At 41.7% G+C, this 18,407-nt stretch overlaps 1 protein-coding gene across 1 annotated transcript in view; it reads right to left on the bottom strand.

The window, feature by feature from the left end:
• LOC117401048 (sodium channel protein type 8 subunit alpha) overlaps positions 1 to 18,407 on the bottom strand; it is a gene marked incomplete in the record, with an annotated part of 60,279 nt that overhangs the window by 35,514 nt on the left and 6,358 nt on the right. The window contains 5 exon segments of the mRNA XM_059013437.1: positions 274 to 495; positions 3,235 to 3,326; positions 6,181 to 6,309; positions 7,274 to 7,364; positions 8,458 to 8,575. Of these exon segments, the coding sequence (XP_058869420.1) occupies positions 274 to 495; positions 3,235 to 3,326; positions 6,181 to 6,309; positions 7,274 to 7,364; positions 8,458 to 8,575 (652 nt within the window).

Here is an 18,407-nt window from a genome sequence, read left to right as displayed (position 1 = left end):
ACGTTATTGTATTGTATATATGTTACGTTAACATATTGCATTACAAACCGCTTTGTAGTTTTCCATATACTTAACAAATTGACATTTCAAAAATCTAACATGAAATACTACTGTACTGCTATTATGGCTTCCGGTAGACTTTTGCGATCTCATTGCTTTACATGAAGTTTCTTTGATTTACATGAATGAAAGATCAAAATGATGTTCATGATGCCACAGGTGACGCTATCCTTGTGACACAGTGCGTTGTGAGCCTGGCAGTAAAAGGCTTACTTTCGTTCATAATGTACTCCTCCCAGTCCAACCCTTTGCTGCCGTTGCTGAAGTACATATCCGTGGAATTGATGGGCCAGATCACACACTTCTGACGCAAGTTACCCATAAAGAGCTGTAGCCCAATCAGGGCAAAGACACTGAGACAGAACACTGTCAGGATCATCACATCAGACAGCTTCTTTACAGACTGAATCAAAGCTCCCACGATGGTCTTCAGCCCTGAGTAGAGGAGGGAGGAGAGAGAAGAGGCACAGAGAGAGCATCCTCAGATTACAGAAAAGCCCCATACAGCAGAAGGAGCAAATATTTAAGAGCTACTCCTAACTGCGTTAAGAAAAAACTAAACAAAACAAAAGTAAGTTCAATGACAAGCGTTTTGACATTGAGGTATCTGGTCCAGCTTATTTCTGAATGTAGGATTATTGTTTGATAGCTATGGATTACAGATCTAACGCATCACTTTGGTTTTGCTCTACCCTGATTGTTTTATAGATTTGGACTAAAGCACAGCTAAACTTTCTTTCATTTTTTTTTTGGTTATCCAAAAAAAGGCGGGGCTTGGCTCCTCTGTTTCATCGTGATTGGCTGAGGGAGTTGACAGAGCTTATTATTCATTCATTCATTCATTCATTTTTTTTTTTATGGAATCCCTTCTCAGCCAATCGCAGGTAAGTTGACTATTTATTTTATCATATTTTTATTGGAGACAAAACGTTATTCTACATAACTGTTCCTGTAAGCAAAATAATTAGCATTTATTGACAAAAAAGCAGCGATGAAACAAGTTAAGATCATTTCACATTCATAGATTTATAAATCTATCTATCTATCTATCTATCTATCTATCTATCTATCTATCTATATAAACTTATATAAAGTATTATGCATTAGGGATCTATCTTATTGATGTGAACAGTATCTTAATAGCGCCACCCTAGAATTTATAAAACTCTATAAACTTTTTAATTTTATTATTATTATTATTTTCATCAAAAGTAACTGTGGGAAACACCAGTGGTATTAGCTAGCGGGTGGCGATACTTAGATGATTAAAATAGACCCCTATCGATTTCAATAACAAACAGTAAAACATGAATTAAACGTGTTTGTCCATTCAGAAAGCAAGCAAGCACTACACAAACAGCAGAACTAACAGAACCAGGAGCAGGAGATCAGGCAAGGGGAATGTGATTTCACATGCAAATCATTTAAACGCCAAGGCTGAATCAAATAAATAGAGAATGTGTTTTTTTTTTTTTTGTCTTTTTGGTTCATTGCAAGTAACCTCAAGTCGTCGTTGTTTTTTTTTTCACTTCAATTTAGCTTTGATGTGTTTTTTTGTATCATTCCCCCCCTCCCCCAATAGTCAATTGCAAGCAAAATCTGACCCACACAGCGCTAAGAAGATATGGATAAATAAATGCAACTGGGAGCTTCTTTTCCAAGGCAATCGTTTCAACAACGGGGTGCCAGACCTCAGCGAGCCCTGCAGAGTGCAAAGGGATTGCAAAGACAGGGGCGTCTGAATTGCCTGGGAGCCCACGTCCGATTTCTTTAGAGCATTTCAAGAAACTCCACCAGCACACTGGAGATCGAAATCGAACAACATTTTAAAAAATATATATATATATATATCTGTATATAGTTTTCTTCTTTCCCGTGCCTTCTCGTTTCTGAATTTGTAATCCCCCCCCCCCCCAAAAAAAAAAAACCCTTCTGTTTGAGTTTTGGAAACTTCAGCCACACCCGATAATACTTTAATTGAGAAAAGCAACCCTTTTTTTTTCACAGTCAGGTTGGTTTGCATTAGCGATCGGCCATCAAGGACAATTCCTCCCTCCTATTTTGAAACCCTCCCTCGTCTCGCTCCGAGAGTCACGCAGGAATACTAACACTTGCAGCGTGGGAGGTTATAACTAACATCTTCAGGGCTCTATTACAGCAAGCCGAACAGAAACCCTTCTCTCCCTCTATAGGAATGTGTTCAGTACCCAGTTCCACACTGTCCAGATAGTGCATGGTCCAGTAAACACATTTTACCTCTCTTTCCACCCTCTTTCAATTCTTTCCATGCTGTTTGCAATCGCTGAGAGGGATGGGGAGGTCTCCAAAATGGCCTGGCTTTGCCCCTGTCTGGAGAACCCTAGCTGCCCAGCCCTGAGCATGCTTCCTCGTTCTGTACACACAGCTTGTGACAATATGAGACCTGTCAGCCCTTCCCACCCACTCGTCAAGCCATTCATTCACACACTACGTTTATCTGAACCCTCACCCCTCCTTACAAATACAGAGTAACACGTGCGCAATGAGGTGACGGGCCAAATTTGCCAATGTGTTTTAAAAAAAAAAAAAAAAGCAAGTGACTCTTTTTTTAAAGCATCATGCAGCAGATATTTGTTCCCAAACTAGGCTTGGCAGTCTTAATAAACAAGTCATACGGATGATGTGCCTCTGAAGCACTGGATCAGATGCCACTGGGGTGCAGACGGCAGGATTGGAATGGACTGTTGTGTGCAAACAGATTCTTAACATACAGGGCGCTCTTATTAAACCGCTGCAGTGCTTTTTAACATTACACTCGCTTAACTGACTGGACGCTCAGATTGTTTTAAAAGGTGAATTTGATTTCCTTTTGTAAATGAATCACGTGGCCCTGGCACCCTGTTGCTTTACTAGTGCTAGTGATATGGCAAGGTAATGAACCTGAGTGTGGTTTTCATTTACTTCTTGTACTTTGTGGGTCACACAGAAACGTGATGTGTTGTTTTAGGGAAAAAAAAAATATATATATCGATTTTTGAGGTAGTTTTTGTATCAAACCAAATAAACAGAGTAGACTGCGAAGCCTATCAAAAATGTATTGGAACCATTTTTGAGAATTTATTAATAATAATAATAATAATAATAATAATAATAATAAAGAAAAAGATCAGCCTTCGTGTTTAAACGTTTTCTCACCTGGAATGACAGAAATAGTTTTCAGAGCCCGGAGTACTCTAAATGTTCTCAACGCTGAAACATTCCCAAGATCCACAAACTCTGTGACATATCTGCAACAAGGAGGGTCACACACAAACACGATGACCAAACAAAAACCCCACAAGGGATAGAAACAGCACTACAACGAAGAGGTACATCACTCACAAGGGCCTACCCAACACCTAACACCCAGCACAGGTAATGCCTTACCTGGAATTACAGAAATAGTTTTCAAAGCCCTCAAAACTCTGAACGTGCGGAGAGCTGAAACATTGCCTAGGTTTACAAACTCTGTTACATACCTGCAGAATCAAATCAAAGTTACTTGTAGTGGAATCAGAGCTTGGGGGAAAGAAAAGAGTAAGCTGCAGGCAGCAGAGCGATCAGTGAGTGTGTGGCTCAGCACGTGGGGGTCCTAACACTTAAAGGAGTGCCACATGAGCTTCCAAATTCATTTTCTTAAACCTATTTAGCTTTATTCACAGTACCCCCCACACCCCCCCTCTTTTGCAGTGACTCTTCACGGAAGGCTTTATACAGAAGAATGTGGGGAGGGGTTTAGTGATAATATTGCTCAAGCAAAGTGGGTTTTAGCACTCCTTTAAAAGGGGAGCCCTCGCTCTTAATTAATAGGTTTCTTTTATCAACATTGGAGCCCATCGCTAACTCTGAACATATGCTGCATCTTAGTGGTGTTAACATTTTTTTTTTTTTTTTTTTTTTTAATTTACAAGCTTGTCGAGATCGCATCAAGTTTGGAAAAAAGAAATACAAAACAGAAAAAATATTAACGTAGTTGATCGAGTAACTTTCACAAGCAGTAAAGCCATCGCTTCCAAAAAAATGTTTACAAGCATTCTATATATATATATATATATATATATATATATGCATTTGGGGGTAGCTGTGCGTGGAACTACAAAATCCATACCACATTGACAATTGAGTGCAATTTCATTTCATTTCATAATTAAAATCTAAAGAAGTCATTCGTTATTTCATTTAGGTGCAATACATTTGACCAGTTAGAAGTTTGCACCACTTGTAAAGGAATATACCAAAATCTATGACATGCAACAAATACAATACATAGTATAATTCAGTTTATAACATCACACCTAGGTGCAATAATAACATCCAGGGACTGGTCAATAATAATAATAATAATAATAATAATAATACAGGATATTTAGCAGATCACAAGGGGAAACCTCTAATGACATCAAGGGTAATAATAGGGTCAGCAGAAGGTCAAAAGAGAACAGCGAAGCGAGCCACACTTAGAGGATGTGGCGCTTTTTTACAAGGTGTGACTGACGAGGTCAAACAGCTGAGGCCTGAGTGACGCTGCCCTCGTGACTCATATAGGCTCCCAGTCTGTCTGTCTGTCTGTCTGTCTGCCTCTCTCTCTCTCTCTCTCTCTCTCTCTCTCTCTCTCTCTCTCTCTCTCTCTCTCTCTATTCAAATTCAATTCAATTCAAAGATGCTTTATTGGCATGACTACAGCAGAAGTATTGCCAAAGCAATTATAAAATAAATAATGATAAAAACAAACAAACAAAGATCATACCAAATGACTACAGAAAATAAATCTATAGAAAATATCTATGTCTCTCCCTCTCTCTCTCTCTCTTTCCCTCTCTCTCCCTCTCTGTCCTCCAGAGCAGTACAGCAGTCACAGTGCTGTTTCGTGCGCCCAGTCCGTTTCTTTAACCAGTGAGCCACCCTGCTCCTAAAATTCTTTTTTTTTTTTTAATATATATTAAGCAAGCCACTGGGATAGTTCATGTATTTTAAGAGAGAGAGAGAGAGAAAAAGAAAGAAAGACGAGAAGAGAGAAGCCTTGCTGGGTGATCCTCATCGTTCACCAGGAACACGAAGCTCTGCACAGGCTCCGGTAAACAAGACACTTTTTAACTTTCTGTTCAAATTAAAAGCTTTCAGATGAACGGCATAAAAAATTCAGCTCTAGAGTGGCAATCAGAGGGAGAGAGAGGAGGAGAGAGTGGGAGGATGAGAGAGAGAGAGAGAGAGAGAGGGAGAGAGAGAGGCAGGGAGAGCAAGGAAGGAAGGACGGAAGGGAGGAAGGGAGAAGCAGGGAAAAAGAGAGGGGAGAGAAAGGGAGGGAGAGGATAGGCAGAAGGAGGCAATTTGAGACCTTCCATAGCGGTCTGATCGTTTGGAGAAGCTCTGGTTGGGCAACCAGATGCCAGGCCTAAGGGTCACAGATTTTAGGACAAAGGGGCGCAGCATATTTTAAATGAAAATGCATTTGCACCCAGGCACCTTGGCATTTCTATCAATTCTCTGAAGCAGTGCTGTTAAAATGTGGACTACAGTACCACTCAGCTCGGATTTTAATATTCATTCTCAATGAATTATAAATGCAGAGCTGGAGAACTCTTGCAAAGGAAACAGCTACGGAAAGGCTGTACTATCAGAATAAAAAAAAGAAGGGGGGGGGGCAGGTGAGTCAGTGCAGCACAATTAAAATATATATATAAATGCACCCCTATGAGAAGTGGTTTGTTCCACACCTGGGCACCTCCATAAAGGCGTGCAGGTGTGGGGTGTGCCATTTCTCAAAAAAAAAGGGGAGGTTCTTACATTCATTCTGTGGACTTAATAATAATAATAATAATAATAATAATAATAATAATAATAATAATAATAATAATAATAATAATAGCCAGTCCATATTTAATGTCTAATAATGTCTAAGCAGACTGAGAATAAACTAACTCCCATCCCTTTGACTTGGGTAAGGATGAATGTAACAGTAAACCCTTATTCAATCTGCTTTATTTAATCTGGGGTTCCTGAGTCGAGCACGCTGTCCCTTTGAAAAGCGCTGCATACATACTGCCCCCCGCTCACTCCCCACAGCACCCCCAGAAACATCAAATAAAAATGTGTTACACTTACGCCATTGAAATGACACAGAAATCCAGCCAGTTCCATGGATCACGCAGGAATGTAAAGCCATCTATTGCGAATCCTCTAGCGATAATTTTTACAGTTGATTCAAATGTATAAATACCAGTGAACGTGTACCTGAGGAAGGAGAGAGGGAGAGAGAGAGAGAGAGAGAGAGAGAGAGAGAGAGAGAGAGAGAGAGAGATGTCAAGAGCAAAGTAGCTCACCAGCCAGCTGACCAGTTTACACAGAGTTACACAGAGAAGTAAGCAAAGTGTGCTACAGCACGGTGAATGCAAGATCCCCCATGGCTTGTCTTATTTAGAAAGGGTTTCTTGTTTCAAAAGCTTTTTGTTTAATTAAAAAAACTAAATTAGGAATAATTTTCTCAAATCATGTTTCTTTATTTTTATTTATTATTATTTTTTATTATTTCTAAATAGCAAAATGTGTTTTCTAGGGTTTGGGGCCAGTATAAGTAATTAGCCGTGGTTTAAATATCATTTATCCTAGTACAGAAAGAAAAAAAAAAGAGTACCTTTCTAAATAAGCCAGGATAAATCTTTGCACAAAATCGCGGTTTACTACAGAAAATACATGAATTAAAAGACTCCTAGCTGATTCTGTCATTGATTTTTAATCGTTTAGTATTTTTACAATAGAAAAGGATTATACATTCATGATACCTCTTATAGAAGTTTAGCAAAGTGTAATAAAGCAAGGTGAAAGAATGGTAAGGCATAGGCAAGCACTGCAAAGGTGTGATGACGCATATTCAAACCATGGCAAATGCATCCCCTAACCATAGGAAACACTGCAAATGTACTGCGGTAAACTATTATAAGGGATACGTCAGGTGAAAGCATGCTGTTGCTGTTTGCTTCCTAGGTGTTGAGAAATCACGTGCCATCGTGACCTTTTCAACAAAAGGTCACAACATCACGTGATTTCTCAGGAAGCGCGAAATAACTAAGAATCGGCCTGCCAGCATGTAATATTATATCTAGAACTCGGATCCACTGAGCATGCAGGCATCTGCGGCTCCTGGCAGCATAAGCATGCAGTGTTAAAACGGAGGTCGATAAATCAATGTGCTACTTACTCCACTTGCTTGGACCATTCTGGGGGATTACTGAAAGTCATGAATACACAGTTGGTCAAAATAGTGGCCATAATGATCATGCTGAATACCGTAGGCAGGGTTAAGGAACACATTTGGGAAAAGTGTTGGAGAACAAAAAGCAAAACAGCATCAAAAGCATCCCCTTTATAGACACCCCCACCCCTCCCCAACCCCTCCGAATTACAGGGTTGTAATCGCATCGAGGGGTTCTGGTGACATCATAAATAAACCAGGAGAGCAAGACTCTCCAAAACACCTGATCACCAATATAATATAATTAATACCCTTCAATGTAATATAATTAATACCCTTCAATATAATAGCATTACTACCCAATATAATAACATTAATACCCTTCAATATAATATAATTAATACCCTTCAATATAATAGCATTAATACCCAATATAATAACATTAATACCCTTCAATATAATATAATTAATACCCTTCAATATAATAGCATTAATACCCAATATAATAACATTAATACCCTTCAATATAATATAATTAATACCCTTCAATATAATAGCATTAATACGCAATATAATAACATTAATACCCTTCAGTATAATAGCATTAATACCCTTCAGTATAATAGCATTAATACCCTTCAGTATAATAGCATTAATACCCTTCAGTATAATAGCATTAATACCCTTCAGTATAATAGCATTAATACCCTTCAATATAATAGCATTAATACCCTTCACTTTGTGGATAGGACCCATAACATTAATAATTTTTATTTATTTTTTTAAATGCATTAAAACAGATACATCTTTCTAATCATGATACGTGTGGATGGCTGGGTGGTTGAAGCCTTGAACAAGGATGCCAGAGGGCAGCCATGCACAGCACTAACCCTGATCAACACCAGAGGTGGAAGTCACATGCAGAGGCACACCCAACCCTCCACTCGATCAGAGCGGCAAGAACCTGCAAGAAGCCGAGTCAAGTAGACTGACACCGGCAACGTTTGTCTGCCTGACTTGGTTCCTTGTGAGTTTTACCCGACAGCATGTCCAAAAATCAGCAGCACCCCTTCTAAATCAACCAGGACAGTTTCACTTCACCTGGCTAAAGGTGAAACTAAAGGACGCGCAGACAGATGTGCGAGTGTGTGCAGCGGCCCCCGCAGCAAGGCACCAGTAAAAAGGATATGAATGTATCAAAATTTTAATAGCTATTCGCCTAAGTAAATTAAAAGGGCTTATAAAGTACAAGGCTGGCGTGGCACTGAATCGGAAGATAGTTTTCCCTCTGTTTAGAACTATAAACGTCTGTGGAAGAGAAGAGAAGAGAAGAGAAGAGAGGAGAAGAGAAGAGGGGTTACTCGGAGAATATAAAAAAACTCTGCAGTGCACAGCGGCACAGATACTATCAAAGGCCTTTATTTTTTTATTTATTTGTATTATTAATATTTTGTTTGTGGCGTTTGCTAGTTTCTGTTGCATTAACACGGGTCAAAATACTCCCGCAGCTGTCTGATAGTTTTGTTTATTTTTCTCCGATTATTTTATCATTTTCATTTAAAAAAAAACAAAAAAACACAATATATATATATATATATATATATATATATATATATATATATATATATATATTGTATAAATCACAGTACGTTTTAAAAACAAATAAATACATTGTTAAAAAATAAAGGGCCTTGAATACAGACAACACAACTGCAGTTTATAAAATTAAAAACAAGGATCCCCCAATTTAAAGTGTGCAAGCTCCGTCTCCCGCTGTTGCTGTTACCATGCTGCAGAAGTGGAGTCTCGTCCCGCAGAAAGAAGACATTTAATATCAGTTTCGTGGCTCTGCTCTTCGAGAAGCTTCTCGATCACAGCTTGCCCTTCGTGACCCTTTTTTGTACGTGCAGCAGACAGACTTCCAAATCCTCCAAACAACACTCCCTTAAGGGAGGCACTTAACATCCCTATTGCTATGGTTTTCCCAGAATCAGCCCGGTTTTTAGGCAGATATCCCGGGATTGCAGTATGCCTTCCTTACGTGAAAAAAAAAAAAAAATCCAGGGTTCCTTTTTTTGCACAACACACCTTACAAGCCTTTACTTCAGACAGACAGACAGACAGACAGACAGACAGACAGACAGCACAATGCTAGTTACCCAGGCACGAGTCTTGCTGTCTGATTAATTCTGCAACATTAGCGGGCTGTCCGTGGCAACAGCGTGATTCTAAAATAGAACCAGTTTTAAAACTGTAACAACCCTCCCTTTGCAGTAGATCCGTTTGTACCTGTGTTAGTCTTTTATTCTTAGCTGGATTATTAATTCTAGTCTATTATTGCTCTGTAAACAGCAAGGCTAATGTTTATGATTCAAGCAGTGGTCCGGCGTCCTCTACCTCTATAGAAATCAAAGGCTGGTGAAAGAGGCGAGACGTTTAGGTGTTTTATTTAGACCCAAACACTGCTAAGATTAGAGTCTGCAGTTCCTACTGAAATGCTGATTGCCGTCCTAGAAACGCACTGGTGCCCAGTTTGTATTTATTTTCTTTGGGATTTTTTTTTTTTTTTTGTCACTAACAATAAACATAAGAGTTTGGTTTTACTGCAGTTTGCAATTACACAGAGCAGAGCCAGCAAACCCTGTCTGTCTCAGTAAGCACACAGCCTTGTGCACTTTGACAGCTAATAACTGCTGCACAGGAAGTGCAGGATAAACGTCCCACGATCACAGAGCAAAATAAAAACAAGCAAACAGACAGACGGACAGACAGACAGATCATCAGTAAAACAATAAAGGACCCAGAACCACGAAGCCCATACAAGTTTAACATCCCTTGCACTTGTATTTTGGACTCTCGCGGCTGCCTGTCAGTACTTGAAGCATTACACAGAAAGACATTACAACAGGCCCCTGAGGGGGTGGGCGGGGGGGGGGGGGGGTATGTGTGTAAACTCCATTTCTTTGGTTAATCCAATATGAAAGATTATTAATATGGCACTGCCTCATTCATCAACCTCCAAAAATTCCCTTTACATTATGAGCGTGTGTGCATGCGTGCGTGCGTGCGTGTGTGTGTGTGTGTGTGTAGAGTAGCTGGGGAGAGTATGCCTTTGATAATAACCCTTACAGTTCTGTGAATAGTACCTGTCGACACAGAGCTGTACAGAGCTGGTCAGAGACAGGATTTCCATCGAGTCTTCTTGCTGGCTTAGGTAAAGCTAGAGATTGGGGTTCAGGTTCAAGTAAGCGATCAGGACCATGACATTTATCGTGATGCATATCATATCGCGACCCGCAGATCGTGATGTGTCTCTTACCGTGACGCGGGTGTATCGCCACGGCCCGAATTGTACACGCATATGCACAACCATGTTAAAAAAAAAAACATGGAAGAGCTGCAAAACAAACGTGCAGATTTACTGAGGTAAACTTTTATTAGGGTAATAAAAAAAAAACATCGATTTGAAAACCGTGGTGAGCTAGTCTCTAGCTCAGGGAAGAGGGCTCATGATGAAGGCTGTGGTAGAAACGGTACCACAAACTACAGCACCAGCAGCTTGGCGGGTTGCTGTCAGTTGGTATGAGTAGCGACAGAAAGGGACTCATTGGGGCTCCATTCACAGCAGCTCTTTCAAAGCCCAGCCGTGTGTGAATAAGCAAATAAACACAGTCCCTGAAACCACTATTACATAAACGCTGTGCTTACACCACTCTGCAGTGCTGTCTAATGAGCCAGGAACGAGCTCAGGGGCTGGGAGCAAGGGCGTCTGGAACCTCAATCCATCTGCGGGCCGTTTACACTTGTGTACACAAACTGGAGGGCTAACAACACCCTCCCCCCCCCCCCTCCCATCCTCGCCACTGCATTAGGATACCACTATTCCTAAACTGCTGCGGATATCGGCTAATGAAATCAGTTGCAATTATAAAAGTTTCACCACTGTAAATTCACATTTATTGCATGAGCGATAACCACGACCTCCAGCTGCTGCAAGTACATAAGCAGCGTGCATGTTCAGTATCGCAGCGATAAGCAGCTTTTAAAGGCTGTGGGAGGAAGCTGGTGTCCCTGCAGAGAAAGCTATGGTCTCTGATTGGCTGTGTGTACTGACAGCACATTACCACAATCCCACTCGCGATTCTCAAACCTGCCGTAAAACACACCACACTCACTCCTGATCGATTACGCCTCCCGCTTCCGTGGAGATTTCAATTATAAAACCGCAGGGATGTTTGAAAGACCACTGGGATGTTTACAGTAAAAGCCGTCTTCGATGTTTACATGTGTTCCAGATCAGCACAAGGGGAAAAATCCAGAGGTTATGGAAGCACTGCAAGGTGTGGTAATGGTGAATCGCAGGCACTCGCGTGTGTCAGACCGCTTTGTGCTTTAATCAGGCATCTTATACAACTTCTAAAACACTGCGATTTACCATGCGTGGCTCTGTGTTCATTTTCTCCTACTGTTTTAAATTGAGTGAAGGCGTGGCCGATTAAGTCGTCAATTAAATTATTAGACAATCATTAATTTGCCTATTTTGATGTCTTCCAAGATTCTTTCCAAGGTTTGATTTCATCCGCAGAGCCAATCAAAACCACAGAAGCAACGGGGCGTTCTAATACTGTATGCTTTTTGTAGTGATATGCCTGCTTCATCTGACCAGAGGAACATGGAGTGCTTTCCTTCACTCTCACAGACAGCACTTATATAACTATGCCATTTACTGTAAGTGACTGCAAAGCAAAGCCTAAGAAAAAAAAATCTAATCAATAGAAGTATCTGCTGACAGCACACTCTCAGACAATAAAGAGGGAAGTGGTTTGTTTACAAAAAGAAAAGGAAAGAAAAAAAAAAAACCCTGGCCGAGTATTCGTTTCCGAGCCTCATGTAAAATCGGGTTTCCACCCTGAACCCAATCTCCAGTCTGTGTGCAGCTAACCCCAGTGCAGCACCCCATCGCTGCCCAGTCTCTGTAGCAGCTAACCCCAGTGCAGCACCCCATCGCTGCCCAGTCTCTGTAGCAGCTAACCCCAGTGCAGCACCCCATCACTGCCCAGTCTCTGTGAAGCTGAGAGAACACAAAGCCACTTTGAGGCTCCGAACCTGGTTTCAGGAGACTAGATTTCAGGACACTGCACGGCACACCAGGGGAGACTCTGGGTTTGATACAGCAAAGCCTCAAACTAGGTCTCCCGGTGGTCTCCTGGAACCAGGTTTCAAGCCGCTGTTCTTGAAAAAGTGGCTGTGTGTGTGTGTGTTCCCTCAGCTTTGGAGATTGCAGCTAAGCGCAGGATGTAATCTATTTCCAACGCTCTCTCTTTTATTTGTCTCTCTCCTTAAATTAAATTACTGTTCACAGAAATTCCTCCACAGTTTCCAGTAAGGCAGATTTACGAGGGTAGGAGGTCTACCAGGCAATTCCGTCCTGCACTCTGCCTTAAAACAGCAGCAGCTCATTGGATGCAGCGGCACACCCTGGTGCAGGAATACTTCCTAGAAAGACACAGAAAGGCAGACCACCCCACCCCCATCCCCCCATCCCCCCCATCCCCTTTACTCCTTACACAGACTCGTGATTACAGAGATCTGCTCTCCAGGTGCATTGCTGTGCAGAACAGCCAAGGCACTATATATGCATCGAGCAGGAATTGGGTTTCACCAGCGTCTAGCCAGACGATCCACTCTCAGTGCTCAGTGTCACAAATCAATGGCTGCATTTGAGTGGGGGCTTGCCTTTATCGTTTCGGGGGGGGGGGGGGGGGGGGGGGAGCCTAAAGCTAAAATCATTGTCGTCTGATCTGTACTGTCGTTTCCAAATGAAAAACGACAGATACAACTGATTCTCTCTCTGGTACTTATCTTTCATGCTCTGCCCTTTATAAAAAAAATGACGATTGTACAAACATACATGAAAAAGTGTATTAAACTATAGTGATGGTACTGCGTAGGTAAGCATAGTTCTTACCATAGAGAGGTATTGGTAAAGCTAAATCTATCCGGAAGGTATGTGGTAAACTATGTTAAATGCATTGTTACACAATGGGAAAAAGCCTGGGAGAATTTACTGTGCAAATTACTGTGGTAGATTTTTACACAGCAATGAAGTGCATGTACCCATCTTTCTTATCTAGATATTAAGGTGCTTCCAAGTGCTGCAAATTTACAAACAAAAATAGGTCTTGGGTTAAAAATAATTTCTGAGCGATCTGCAGCATTATACAGAAGCCTGAGACTGGGTGTGCATGTGTGTGTAAATGTGTATACCTGCCTGTGTGTGTTTCTGTGTGTGTCTGTCTGACTGTGTCGTGTGTGTGAGTGTGTGTGTGTCTGTCGGACTGTGTGTGCATGTGGACGTGTGTGTGTATCTGTGTGTACTGCGTCTGTCTGTCTGTCTGACTGTGTGTCTCTGTGTCAGGCGTGGAGTGTTTCAGGAGCTCGAACTGCAGTCAAAAGTCAATACATTTCCTCATGGAGTAAACGAGAGGGCCTGCATGCATGCGTCAGCCGATAACCTCATAACTGTTTGAATAAAACATAGCAATTTACCTAAAAGATTAATGACACTCCCCTATGCATTTGCAGGAGTGATACCAGCCCCATGCTTTCAGCACTGTAGCATTAACCCCTGCGTGCCACACTGACTCCTCTCACATGTATCTATATATATATATATCCAAGTTCTGTTATAACTATAGGAAATTAATGCTGTTTTTGATTCACACAGATTCAACAAAACAACAAAAATGTTGCTATACAGCATGGTATTTCTGTCATGGGTTTTAACAAACAGGCTTCGGCTGAAAAGCCAACGGAATTTTCCATCACAGGAAGCAGTCAATCCAAACTAACCAGCGATTCTATTAAGAGGCTCCCGCTGTGTTGGAGTGGAGACCGTCTTGAAATGGCTGGGAGCCCAGCCGGGCTTGCGCACCGCCAGCAATGGAAAGCAATGGAGGAGGTTTTCACAGAAGCACATCTAGGACTCGGTTGGATCTAAAAGCTGGATGCTAATGGTCCCTGCGGACCGGAGCTAAACATCCCAGCTCTTAAATCAATTTTTCTTAGTCAGCAAGGCCTTGGTAGCTGCAGCAACCGCCAATCTGAGAAAACCTCTCTGCTGCTCCTCGCCTGCAAGGGGACCTCTGCACAGGCAAAGACAGTCTGATACCACAGGAGACAGGAGATGGATCACTGCTACACATCACCACTCCCAAACGCTGCCCCACACGCTGGGCTGGATCCTCAAAGCTTTACTGACATCCTCTCCTGGGGCTCAGATTTCATGCACTCGGACGGGAGGCTGTTACCTGCTCGTGTGCACAGCAAAGGCAAGCCCTGCTTTGCTATTTCAGGGACATAATTCCCTTTATAACAAAAGGCAATTTTGTCTAAAGGAGCCACTTAAACTTTAATAAGAACAAATACCATGTAGTAAAGAAAGACATCTTGAAATGCTTGATGCACCCTGTTGTGTATTTTCTATTGACAATTATACAGTGGGCTTCCTGTTTATCTGACACCAACAAAATAAATCAGGATACAGTAAAATAGAGGACTTTTACAATTTGCTGTTGTCAGCTCAGCCTAACCACGAATTAAACAAAACAAATCATGAAAATACCGAACTAACACCGTCATTTAAATATAGTACATACATCCTGAATGCCTCTCATGCATCTCTGCTACTGAAATATAAATCAGATTCATTTGTTGTATATTATATATATATATATATATATATATATATATATATATATATATATATATATATATAGATAGATAGATAGATAGATAGATAGATAGATAGATAGATAGATAGATAGATAGATAGATGTACACACACACTGTATGGGAGCTCTCTGCAAGACTCTTAATAGCACACTGAAGCGATGCAAACCTACTGCAAATGTCATACGACACAGCGGACAGCCAGCTAAGCACACAGTAATATTGTGCATGTGAGGATCTGCAGAGATGCAGAGTGACTCTGCGCTGGTAAGGAGGGGCCCGCTGAGCACAGTGACAGCCGAGTGAAGCACAGGGGAGCGCACTGTGGAGCACACAGAGGTATATCAGTAAACATGGCAAACCAGGATAAACACACGCGCGCACACACACACACACACACAGACTGAGACACACACACGTGCACGCGCACACACACACAGACTGAGACACACACACACACACACTATAATGCACCCACAAGGAGGGACCCTGTACCAGCTAACAGCCAGACTGTTGTTTTTTTTTCCCCTGCTGTATTTATTTATTTATTTATTTATTTTACACCCCACTGGGGATTTCAGAAATGCAACACTGCATTTTTTTTTGTTTGTTTGTTTATAACAAATGCACGGCTGCTCTGGCAGATTCAGGTTTCAATACCGCACACGAGAGAGAGAGAGGGAGAGAGAGAGAGAGAGAGGGGGAGAGAGAGAGAGAGAGAGAGAGAGAGAGGGAGAGAGAGAGAGCGAGAGAGAGAGAGAGACGGAGAGAGAGAGAGAGAGAGAGAGGGAGAGAGAGAGAGAGAGAGGGAGAGAGAGAGAGAGGGAGAGAGAGAGAGAGGGAGAGAGGGAGAGAGAGAGGGAGAGAGGGAGAGAGAGAGAGAGAGAGAGAGAGAGGGGAGAGAGAGAGAGCACAGGGAGGGGAAGGGGAAGGGAAGGAGGAGGAATATATGACAGAGTATACTTAAACACAAGCATCCCAAAGCATGTGTCCCAAAGGAGAGGCGTCTCTTGGGCACCAGCGGGGAGGATTTCACTGGCAAGGAAACAGGTTTATGAGCCCTCTAGTTTTCATTTGAAAATGAATGGGAGCTACAGTCAATCTGGTGAGCAGCAAAACTACATAGCACCTACTATTAACGCTTTGGGTGTTTTTTTTTTTGTAAATATATCACACACACTGCACTAAAGATTCCTTCTCCCCCAGACCTGTTATATAACACGCAGCACGTAACGTGGAGACAGAAGACCTTGGCGCTGCAGATTCAGCAGAGCTCAGCGCTCTGCTCTCCTGCTTTATATTTTTGACAGTTTTGGAGCATTGGCTGGGCTGGTTACAGCAATGACATATGGTGCTCCATCACACAGTTTGCCTGATTGCAAAGCTCAGGCTGGTCATGTCCAGCCAGCTTTTTTTTTTTCCATTAAAAATGGAAGATGACAAATTTGCAAAAAACAAACACATAACCAGTATTCTTGTAGTATGCTTTTTTTTCTCGTTCTCCGAATGCGATCTTCAGTCTCCTTGCACGTGTGTGTGCATTCAAACCGGAATCCGTTTGAATAACTGCAAAATGAATTCAATGTAATGCACTCACCCAAAGGGATGTATTTATATTATTATTATTATTATTATTTATTTCTTAGCAGACGCCCTTATCCAGGGCGACTTACAATTGTTACAAGATTTCACATTATACAGATATCAGATTATTTTTACATACAATTACCCATTTATACAGTTGGGTTTTTACTGGAGCAATCTAGGTAAAGTACCTTGCTCAAGGGTACAACAGCAGTGTCCCCCACTGGGGATTGAACCCACAACCCTCCGGTCAAGAGTCCAGAGCCCTAACCACTACTCCAGCATTAAAAGTAATCCATCAGCTTCGATATGCTGAAAAAGAATGGGGGATAAATCCACACGCTGATTCTGATAAACAGCTTGTACTAAATAATTGAATCACTATAGAATAAGCCGGGCGCTGCAGAACTATGAAAGTGCGAATGTGCGAATCTCCTCCACTATAGCCCTATCATCAGGGGTATGCAGCCCTCGCAAGGGACAACAAAACCGTCTGGTTGAATTTCTTACAAGGGAATCAGCTTCAGAGACCCCCAATTTGAGCCTGCAAGTTTCTACTAACGTATGCATGGGGGGGGGGGCTTGTTAAATTGGAATCCCACAGCGATTGCAGCTCATGAAATAATACCATGAATTTTACCACTTCCCTTCACAATTCGTACCAACAAATAAACTCAAAACAAACACAGGGCTGCACGGTATAGGATGGGTTCACTGCTGTTTATATCCATAAAACAGATCTCATCCCCACGCAGAGCAGACAAAAGCACAGCAACCACAATGCTGCCACTTGCCTTGTGCTGGGTGTCCCTTATTTCCCAGACTAGTCCGTACCTTTGTGTGGTTTATAGCATCTATTACTAACACAGCGAAGTCCTCCTCGCGTGCTCCAGCGTGCCGACCTTCTTTGTGATCACGCAGCGCGGCTGCGGGCCAGAGATTCCTGATTCGAAGTAAGCAGCTGATCCAGCTATCCAGTGATTCTCTTAAGCAGTTTTCACTCTACATAACAGGCATACATCTGAGCAGAAGTTTCTTACAAAACAAAACTCAGCACTGTGTTTACTGTTTAAATGATTTTTTTGTTAAAATAATAATAATAATAATAATAATAATAATAATAATAATAATAATAATAATAATAATAATAATTCTCCATGCACGATTAATCAATTCATATTCAAATCGATTAGCTTTGTATCATTTAAAGAGGATGCACCTGGATAATGAGTTCGATACACATTATATTTGATTGGGCTGATTTAAAACAAGCTCACACCCCCAGCCCACCCCCTCTCTCTCCTCCAAAAACCGTTCCATGACCTCTGAGGGTCCCGACCTCCAGTTTGAGAAGCAGTAAGCTGGAATAATTAAAAGGGGTGGGGGGTGGGGGGAAGGGGGAAGAGGAGGAGGGGCGTTTGCTTGGTGTTTAGTGTTATTATGAGGTGATTAGGAAATGTGTGCACATCCCAAATCCAGGAAAAAATGTCCCTTTGGAAAACCGTAAGCTCTGCCCAAACATTCAAAAACGGTCATTTCAAGCCATGGATTTTGACAGGCTCGTGCAGTAGCCCCTAGACTGTGGTGCAAGCCTCACCATTCTTGGGAACGTCTGGTTTGCACAGTGACTCTGTTTCTTACCTCCTAGTCATCATGTATCATGCATTTAATAGTCTGTATTACTGCACTGAACCCTACAGAATATGATGCATTAAAAGTATATACTGCATATTCTGCCTTACTGCAAAACCACTGTTGTATGAAACGCACTTGCTAATGCACTGCAGGTTGGAGAAAAATCAATGCCTCGTGTTCCTGGAAAAAC

The sequence above is a fragment of the Acipenser ruthenus genome, chromosome 45, assembly GCF_902713425.1.
Source record: "Acipenser ruthenus chromosome 45, fAciRut3.2 maternal haplotype, whole genome shotgun sequence".
Classification (NCBI taxonomy): domain Eukaryota; kingdom Metazoa; phylum Chordata; class Actinopteri; order Acipenseriformes; family Acipenseridae; genus Acipenser; species Acipenser ruthenus.
This window is presented reverse-complemented; position numbering and strand designations above follow the sequence as displayed.